Here is a 10,493-nt window from a genome sequence, read left to right on the forward strand (position 1 = left end):
CTCGCACACATGAGGGTGGAGGGGGTTGTTATTCCATGTGTGGCGAGGTGGCGATGGGAACAAACAAAGGCAGACAGTATGAATTATGTACATGTGTATATATGTATATGTCTGTGTGTCAATGTGTATATTGAGATGTATAGGTATGTATATTGTGCGTGTGTGGACATATATATATATATATATATATATATATATATATATATATATATATATATATATATATATATATATATATGTGCGTGTGAAGTAGTGCTAGGAAAGGACAACAAAGCCACATTCATTCAAACAGTCTCTAGCTGTCATGTATATTTCATCATACTGTATTAGGTAAACTGTTAGGCTAATTAGTATAATCAATGACAAAACACATGTAAAAAAAAATAAAAAACTAAAACTGTAAAACTCTCGCAACCATCCTAGCAGTAGAGATTTATTATATATTCAATATTCTAGTTGAAACATACAAGTCACACCTGTCAATAAGCATTATGCATCTGTCGACTCATGTCAACTAAAGTTGACAAACCAAGTGGCCACTTATGCCACCATGAAACCTCCCCTCCCCACAAGCACCAAGTATCATGCAATACCTGCAGCAGACTAATTCAATATTAGTATGTGTTGATTTTCATTACATATCAGCTACTAAGGAAGTTAAGAGAAGTTTTTACATTAAAATTCATCTGAATTCTTGTAATACCTATTTCTAAAATCAATCAACTTCTAACTTTCCCTGATAATTATAAACTTCATTACTACTACCTATTTGATATTCTAAATTATGCTCTGTAACTATTGCTGTATCATCTGTACACTACACCAGCACTGCAGTACAAATTCACTCAATATCTGAAGCTATTCTTTATATTTAGGGTAACCTAAACATATACCCTTTCTAGTACAACAATACCATTTGCTGATGAGAATGTGTTTTACATATGTCAATAAATCAATAAATCTAGTAACAAACTGGAAATAGAGGATAATAAACCAGTCAGCAATTACTGCATTTAGATTTTTGTAAGGTCAATAAAGGACAGTGCACTGCTAAATCACACTTTCAAAAACAATTTCATATATTCTTGAGAAATACTAGAAAGCCATTCACAGTGCTGTGAAGGAGAGTAAAACCTTTAGGATTTGTTAACATATACGTTTTAACATAATAAAAAAAATAACATTCGCAAAATGAAAGAGACAAATAGTTATATTCTTCAGGTAAGATACTTCAATACAGTTTCACTTTAGGGCACCACAGAAATTACTTATGAACTTGGATGAAAAGCATAACAATGGAGTCCTGATACTTAGTAGAAGTCAATTATATTAAGGAGCATGGTATGGAACAATACTGTTTCCCCCCAAACAAAACATAAGTGGTAGAACGGCTATGATCAGGAAAAGCTTGAAGCTAAATCAAGTATAATCTAGGATACATCAACATAAATGAAAACATATACTTTCGTCCAGGATGTCAAGATTTATCACAATATTCAGTATTATACTCAAAATGTTTCTAAAGGCACTATCGTCACCTCTCTACCCACATATCAGGAGCATGCAGTGAATAAAATCCCTGGCAGCTGAATGCCCTCTAAATCATAAAATTCATTCTTTTCTAAGTACCTCTCAAAGTATAGTACATCTAACTTCTAAGGGCAGTTAAGTGAGGCTTTCATAAGTTCTGTTGATTTCTTATGGTGTTTACCTTAATTTCACTGCATTTTCTCTGATTATCTAGTAAAACAGAATAAAAGAAGTGATGCTCCAAATCATGATCCGGTCGTCTAAATTAATTGCACTATATGTAAGGAGTTCATTGATATGTATATTTTCGTAATGATTAAGTTGCGTCTCTGGTGCCCCTAAACTGAAACTTTCTAATATTTCCCACAACGTTCAAGTAATCTGAAAATCGTAAAATTTAATACATTTGCGTGGTCCTGGTACTCAAAACTGGAAATTGAACTAACAGAAGCAATGGCAAATGTGATTTGGAACGATAATTTGTGAATTAAGTTGGGCTGGGTTCGTTAAAAATAGTTGGACTGTTAGAAAGGTAGTAATAATTGCCTTAAACTGGGTCTGAATAAATTTTTACTTATCTTTGCAGTTCCAGACACACTAACAGTGGAATGAAAAGGTCAGCAGAAACTTTGATAACTTATCTATGACTATGTGATCTCCATTCATCTTTAACCTAACCAGATTTTGGATATCTAAATCTTGGAGCTGTCAGATCAAATCATATTTCTAAATCTATATAATTCACATAATCTTATGTTATAAACCATACTATGAGCTGATCAAGGTTTCTTAAAACACAAGTACTAACAAGTAGCAATGACTGTGGAACTATACACACAAAAAATTATGGTACTGCATTCTCAAAGTCTAAGGTTTCCAGCACCTGTGAAATGTTTTTTTTAACACAAAACATGTACATTGTACTTGCCTCAATCAAATAAGCTTGTGCAATAACAATACTATTTAGTTTTCAGTGCACCGCTTTAGCTACTGTTATTTATCTAGCAGACGCTTTTCAGCACGTGTGGTTGATGACGTAACAGGTGACGAATAGAACCCGCAGGACAAACCTTAAACTTTAAATGCCAATATTGTCTCCTTGACGAGTGCTGGGGTGTTGAATTTAAGGATAAGGTACAAATAATTTTTTTGGGGTTCACAATCATACCGGTATTATACTATAAATCATCGTGAAAAAAAGTTATCATGGGTTAAATAAAATAAAATATTTTGATATATAATGAAATTATTAGTTTACCTACCAACATTACATTCCTAAGGTCCTCAAATGATAATAATATAATTGGTGATTCATATAATGAAACTGGACATATTCTACAAGTTCTCTATCAAAGGCATATCACCACTCATTATAGTATTTTTAGATAGATATTTACTTAACTATATTGTCTAGAACCAAATTATAACGTTCGGATCTTTTCTGTTCGTATTGTAGCTTGTATTAACAGGAGCCTGTAAAGATGTCATTGTCGAGGGTTATGTTTTGGTATAATCTTATTAAAACGCTGAAATTTTAAGACCATGACTTGCTAGTAAATGTCAAAGAAGCATATAACTAATGTAACAAAGCCGCTAACAAACGATTATACAAAAAATTGCTCCATTTTGCACGTAGATGGAGCTGATATCACTACTCACACACCAAGTTATACATATTCTGAAACTTCCATGAAAAGAACATGTCCGAATTGCTCTTCTCACACGTTGTGCGATCAGTAAGGGAAAATTTTGCACAATCCTAAATAGATGAGACGCCATTACCTGTTGTCATATCACTTACCCGATGCGACATGTCAGATACGTGCTCCCAAGTCCAGATGACCGTGGGCAATGTGTTTAACTTACGCATATAAGTAATAAATCAGTTTTGCCGTCCATATCGAAGTGGGTTGCGGCTCTCCCTAAATCCACCAACGTGTGCAGTGATGCAGTCGTGTGGCACGTCTAATTTATTTCGTAGTATGAGGAATGAGAAAACGTCTAACGTAAAAGTGCTATGTTGATATGTACGAGGGCATGAAACTACAAGAGCAGTAGCTGTTGGTCATGCAGAAACACGTAGAGACATGAGGCAATAGTCCGGCAGTGAATTTACAGAAGCCATTAGTATCTTGGCCTCATGGCATTGTCGCAGGACAAGTCGTCACTGCTGCAGCAGGAAGAAAGCTTTCATTACAAGTACCGTAGTGCTGCTTCAGGAAAGTGTGACCAAGTTCCGTGGTTGTATTGCAATGAGAGGCGTGCCCAAGTTCCGTGGTTTTTTTTGGAAGGGGAAGGCGTTGCTGAGTTGCTCTGGTAATGCTGCAGAAAGCATTGCCAAGAATCCGTGCTGCTATATAAGAGGGAGAACACGTTACCTGAGTTCTGTGGTTGTGCCGCAGGAGAAAAGACGCGTTGTCGAAGTCCCATGGTGTTGCTGCAAGAGAGATGGGGCGTCTCTCTAGTCCCTTGCTTGTACTGGAGGAAGTAGGCTTTGTCAATTTCCCATGGTACTGCTGCAACAAGATGGAAGAGGTGTTACCGAGATTTCGTGTTTGTGCTGCAGGAAAAAGGAGGCGTTGTCCATGTCCCGTAGCGCAAGCTTCAAGAAGGAAGAGGCATTTCAAAAATTGACAATACTGAAACAAGTTGTAGGAGGTGTTGCTGAGGTCCGGACGTGCTGCTGCTGAAGGGATGAGGTGAGGCTGAGATAACATTTCTCGAGATGTTCTTAGGCGCTGTTTGTGCCTTGATGGAAGTCATCGAGAATGACATGACGATGACACCCGGCTTGTAAGGGCCCTTTGACATAGGCGCTTGATGCACTAAAGGTGTGCAAGGCAACAGAGTCATTCATGCCATATGGGATGTGACATATAGTAGTTCACATCTTTTATGCTGCCATGTGCGCAGCCCTACCTAAACTATGCTTGGAAGAAGGACTGTGAAACATGGAGTGACGTGATGCATGCAAGATGGAGTTCTGGAGCGACGTAGGAAGAATATCGCCGTTGGGGCTTAGGGTGTGCTTAAAGTGAGCAATCAGCTAGGATACAATGAGGATGACAGTATAGATGTACATTTTAAAAAGATTATTATCTGTCGTTAGCTCTACACCTGTAATTTGTTCTCTGCGAGGTTATAGTCACCTGGCTTTCTTTCACTGTCTTCTATCTTCATCACTTTGAACTAGTTTGGGGTGAATTTCATTAATCATGTGCCACATCAAATCAGCTGTTATATGCCTCTGCCTTGAACGGTTACACCAAAAGCAAGAAGTCACCTTCGGTAAGAGTTTGGTATCGTCAGCGTGTCCGGTACCTTCTCGCTCATAAGGGGTCTACCATTTTCCTGCTTCGGTGGAGTGCATCAATGGTTACTTAAATTTAGTTTGAAATAGAAAAAATCCAGATGTGTGTCCTTTAGTTGAGACAATGCAATTTTTAATCCACCCCATGGAATCCCACTCTCCAGCCTATTTGAATGCTCTACAACCCACTCTCTGTAGAGAACAATATCAAATCCTTCAAGCAGTCCACTATGAAACATACAATCTAAGCACTTTCATATATCTTACGTATTAACTTTTTGTTCTTTTTAAGCCAGTGTTGCCGTAAAAGTCTGTGCGATCTTTGACCCCTCTTCCATCTTAGTAATTTTCCTTTTGTCAGTATTCATTCATTTCAGATTATCTCTCAAATACAAATAGTAAAATAACTGAAATACTGCCGTTCCACATAATTTGTAATGAAATATATTTATGAAATTGACCTTAAGGAAATTAATTCAGTTATATAAGATATAATTTCCAGTTATATAATCTTACTTGTATAACTATTATTACAACATTATCAGAATTTTACATGAATCAAATTGTTTCCAAGAAAAAGAATGCAGTTATAGCTAAATCATCTCCGTTTTCTCATTCTTTTCAAAAGTTTCGCGCTAGATGGCGATACTTTACACGTTAGATGAGTCGGGAGAACAGATGCTTTTCTTATCTAATATTTAAGTCTAGCTGGTGAACTTGGTGAAGCAGCCAAGGATACCTTAGTTCCGAGTAACTGGTGTATTGGTACGCTCTCACTCAGCAACAAGCAGAACAGGAGTGAGGTTCAGTGAACAAGCAATCGACAATGTCATTGCCAGTCGAATTTAAGCCCCTGCATATTCCGCCCTTGGAAGAGGTGGCGGAAGTGTTACAAAAGGCTTTGCAAAAGAACTTTGCTGAGGTTGAAGTAACTGTAGTTAACTGTCCTGACCTTACCAAAGAGCCTTTCTGTCTGAAAGCAAGAGGTTTATGTGGGTCTCCGCGGCTAGCTGATGTAGGTGGAGTACCACATCTCATGCCTCACGTGCAGAAGGACAAGCTTTATGACATTAAGACTTTAGCAGTGTCAGTTGACTTACCTGACGCGTTTGTAGTGGGTGCAGGTGCCGGTCCGTACCCGGCGGTTGGTGTCAACAGTGAATTAATGGCAAACATTGTGACCGGTGACAACTGTGCAAATGGGTCCCACATTGCCAAGATTGATTCATCTGGAAACTCCCAGCTGATGAAGTTACCTGAATCTGCAACTGGTTGTGCTCTTATGCTGAACATGTTCGCCAGCGAAGGACTGCCAGGTAAAGTTTTGCGGGTGTGGGCGAAGAAACGCACTGGCAACATTAACCTGGTGACATGCATCCGCCAGGCATTGTTAAGTCACTACAGCGAGAAACCCATAGGTTTAGGAGGAACATTCCGACTAGTGAATGGCCACGCTAAGTGCCATGTAATGCCAGACTTCTCCACCGTGCCCCTGACCTGCACCGAGGACGTCAACGAGTGGTTACGTTTCTTTGACATGCAGGCTCCCATGGTGTTCTTGTCAACGCTGATTACCAAAGATCATGGATTAGATCTTCGCCTGGAACATTCCCACGGGTACGGAAGCAACTGTGGTGGCCACTACCACTACGACACCACTCCAGAGATAGTTGAGTATGAGGCATTTTACAATGTGGCGGAATTTATTTACCGTGTGGACAGACCGAAAATTACTCATAACTTGGGTAGAAACTAGTGAGGAATGTAGTCTACGTACACCAATGCCATTCAGGTGAAATCCGATGAAAGTGCAAAAGTTGACTTTTTTAATTTTTATTCAGCTGTTTACTTCGAAGGATATACATAGACTATAAATCTACAGTGTACAGTAGTGTACGTTCTTCAGAATGGTTTCAAGTTTAAAGCAACTTGTAACTTTTTAATGGTTATCCAATATTGCCTCAAGACTTTGTGACTTGTTGATGAAGGTTGTTTGTTGGGATTTTTCGTGTGAAAAGGGTATCTGTTGTGCCATCTAATTTAGTGTAACCTTTTATCAGTAAAATGTTTATTTTTGGGGTAATATGTATTTTCTTTTCCTTTGTCTTGGCCAAGAAATGTGGAAAGGAATTTTAAATGAACTTACTGATACGTAAGCCAGGTTTTACCAGGTGCATGTAAAATAAAAAAAATCAAACTATTGCAAAGTTTGGAAATGAACTGATTGGGAAGGGCTCAATTCATTACACCCATATACTGTGACACAACCATATGATAAAACATTTGGCTGAAAGTGTTTAACTGATACTGAAAAAAGTTTAAAGGTACTACAAAAATATCTTGTGGATCGAAGAAATTCGTAGTGTACTCTTTATACTTAGTAGTTTAGATGAATGTATTTTAATATCCGTTCATAAATGTGATAAGAAAAAGGTAGCATGATCAAGGGAAAATGGGTCCAAATAAGTAAGCACATATAGAATCCTCAAAACCCAAGAGAACCTCAACTTCTTTCCTCTAACAACCCAAAATTATATTTACGATATCTGAAAAATTCGTGTATATGTTTCACATGCCTGAGGCTGACTTTGCAGTGTTCCCTGAGTGTGGTTACTTTTCTCCCTCTAGTTTGAATATTTTGACCACTGAAGTTAGGTGAGGTTTTCTTAGCGCTATTTTCTAGTACCGATTCACTACGTTTTCCAGGATCTTCATAACCCTCCCGACTATCACGATGTTGCTCTCTCTCGCTTCCCACGTTTTCTATGCGTGTCATCGAAGGCGACTCATTGGGGTGGGAGCAAGGGGCTGGAAATCCTCCCCTCCAGTTTTTATTTTTGCAAAACAAGGAACAGAGAAGTGGTCCAAGTGAGCATTTTCCCTCTGGGGCTCAGTCCTCTGTTCTCGAGGCAACCTTGCTCACTTTTTAGGTTCTCGAGGCAACCTTGCTCGCTTTCTAGGCACCTTCACCCTCTACTACAGACTACATACTCGCCGCTATCTCCAAGATCCTTGCATTTACCTCCTTTGCCACCTCATCCATAAGCATATTAAACAGTCATAGTGACCACACATCCATGACGCAGACCAGCCTTCACTTGAGCCACTCACTCTTCGCTCTACGTATTTGCACACATGCCTTACACACTTGATAAAAACTTCTCTCCATAAATGCTACATACAAGACCTTTTATCTAATTACTTCTCACACATTATTCAAACACCCGATCCATACTTCCTCTGGCTCTTCTGAAACCACATTGCTCCCACCCAGTTTGACGCGGTGTACTTGCCTTCATCTTCTCAGTAACCACTTCCCCGTGCAACGTATCAGGTACACTAAAAAACTAATATCTCAGTAATTCGAACACTCGTCATGTCCCCTTGCCTTTATACAATGGTACTATACATGCTTTTCGCCAATCCTCAGGCACCTCACCATGATCCATACATATACACTGAAAAGCCTAACTAACCAATCAGCAACACAATTATCCTCTTTAGAAATTCAGCTACAGTGCCGAACACCCTACATCTGCCATGCAATCATCAAACACATTCAACAAATCCTTAAAATTATTCACTCTATCTCCAATTCTCCTCACTACTTGTTACCACTTCCCCATTTGACCCCGTCGTCGATCTTCCATTTGTTCCCGTCTTTCACTATTAATCTCATTATACATCTTATTCTCCCTGAATTTTACTGGTACTCGTTCACACCAACTCTTATACGCCTGTACTTTTTTTTTTTTTTACCAACACCTGCACCGTGATCTCCCTACGCTATCTCTTGTGCATCTATCAATCATTTGTACTTCCCAGCACGCACCACCCTCACTTTTCTTTTCTTTTTCACAAGCAGCTTTGCTTTGTTATTCCACCACTCACTCTCCTCTCTTACCTGCATATCCACCAAATTCCGCATGCCCCACACACTTTTCTCGAACATGCCTGCATTACTTAAGATATTTCCCATTCCTCACTTTGACCAACCATATTCCTCTTTCCATAGATTATCACAATTTACTCACGTGAATGCATTAAAAATCATACCAAGGGCATTATTCTGAATTCTATCTCGTGGTAAACAGTTCGCAAAGTTTCGTCACCTCACACCAACACCTTACACACCCCTGTACACCATCTTACCGCCATGCCGGAGTAGATACTGGCCTAGCCGATAAAGGGAAAGTGAAGGGTGTCCTGTGGTTAAGGTGCGATGGTGTTTGGCATGGATAGCGAGATGCGCGTTCAACTACTCCCCTCATCATCAACTACATCACTCATTACGAAAAAACTATTAGGACAAGATAACATAAGAAGAGTTGTTGAACACGCATCTTGCTACCCAGGCCAGCTTCCCCGACACAACCCACTTAATCTCAGGGCATCCCCCACTTTCCCTGTAACGGCCAGGCCAGTGCGCCTTTTTTTTTTTTTCTCAAAAACTTTGTGAAGTACCTCTTAAAGACTGTGAAAAGAAGAATCTGTCACGGAAGAATGGGTTTGACATCCAGATTACAATTGTGCATCAAAGCAACAGCAGCGGTTAGACAAGAAGATATACAGCAGTGCAGTAGATGGTACAAGGAGGAGGAGAGGTAGACCGCAGAGGAGCTGGCTGGGTGTAGTGAGAGATGTGACTGCCACTGGGGATGTTTCACCTGATGTTACGAGAATGACGGGTTCGGAAGCACTGGGCATGTGTTCATGTGATGTGGTAGCGTCTAACTTGTTTAGTCTAAGCCATAAAAATAAGAATAAACGAATAATATATATATTGAGTGGGAGATGTATAAAAGAAAGAGACAGGAGGTCAAGAGAAAGGTGCAAGAGGTGAAAAAAAGGGCAAATGAGAGTTGGGGTGAGAGAGTATCATTAAATTTTAGGGAGAATAAAAAGATGTTCTAGAAGGAGGTAAATAAAGTGCATAAGACAAGGGAGCAAATGGGAACTTCAGTGAAGGGCGCAAATGGGGAGGTGATAACAAGTAGTGGTGATGTGAGAAGGAGATGGAGTGAGTATTTTGAAGGTTTGTTGAATGTGTTTGATGATAGAGTGGCAGATATAGGGTGTTTTGGTCGATGTGGTGTGCAAAGTGAGAGGGTTAGGGAAAATGATTTGGTAAACAGAGAAGAGGTAGTAAAAGCTTTGCGGAAGATGAAAGCCGGCAAGGCAGCAGGTTTGGATGGTATTGCAGTGGAATTTATTAAAAAAGGGGGTGACTGTATTGTTGACTGGTTGGTAAGGTTATTTAATGTATGTATGACTCATGGTGAGGTGCCTGAGGATTGGCGGAATGCGTGCATAGTGCCATTGTACAAAGGCAAAGGGGATAAGAGTGAGTGCTCAAATTACAGAGGTATAAGTTTGTTGAGTATTCCTGGTAAATTATATGGGAGGGTATTGATTGAGAGGGTGAAGGCATGTACAGAGCATCAGATTGGGGAAGAGCAGTGTGGTTTCAGAAGTGGTAGAGGATGTGTGGATCAGGTGTTTGCTTTGAAGAATGTATGTGAGAAATACTTAGAAAAGCAAATGGATTTGTATGTAGCATTTATGGATCTGGAGAAGGCATATGATAGAGTTGATAGAGATGCTCTGTGGAAGGTATTAAGAATATATGGTGTGGGAGGAAAGTTGTTAGAAG

General features: G+C 39.4%; 2 protein-coding genes across 2 annotated transcripts in view; one reads left to right on the forward strand and one right to left on the reverse strand.

The window, feature by feature from the left end:
- Positions 1 to 2,596, reverse strand: part of bor (ATPase family AAA domain containing bor) — a 68,082-nt gene extending 65,486 nt beyond the window's left edge. Inside the window, exon 1 of the mRNA XM_071689462.1 lies at positions 2,459 to 2,596. The gene's annotated coding sequence lies outside the window, so the exon portion shown is untranslated. The remainder of the gene's footprint in view (positions 1 to 2,458) is intronic.
- Positions 2,597 to 5,536: 2,940 nt separating this feature from the next.
- LOC139763462 (ester hydrolase C11orf54 homolog) lies at positions 5,537 to 6,923 on the forward strand. Its single transcript, XM_071689580.1, has one exon. The coding sequence runs from the start codon at positions 5,667 to 5,669 to the stop codon at positions 6,594 to 6,596; it is 930 nt and encodes a 309-aa protein (XP_071545681.1). The 5' UTR covers positions 5,537 to 5,666; the 3' UTR covers positions 6,597 to 6,923.
- Positions 6,924 to 10,493: the final 3,570 nt, after the last annotated feature.

This window comes from Panulirus ornatus, chromosome 1 (assembly GCF_036320965.1).
Source record: "Panulirus ornatus isolate Po-2019 chromosome 1, ASM3632096v1, whole genome shotgun sequence".
Taxonomy (NCBI): Eukaryota; Metazoa; Arthropoda; class Malacostraca; order Decapoda; family Palinuridae; genus Panulirus; species Panulirus ornatus.

Excerpts from the sequence above, each read along its gene's own strand:
- LOC139763462 (XM_071689580.1), top strand. The coding sequence starts at position 5,667 with ATGTCATTGCCAGTCGAATTTAAGCCCCTGCATATTCCGCCCTTGGAA.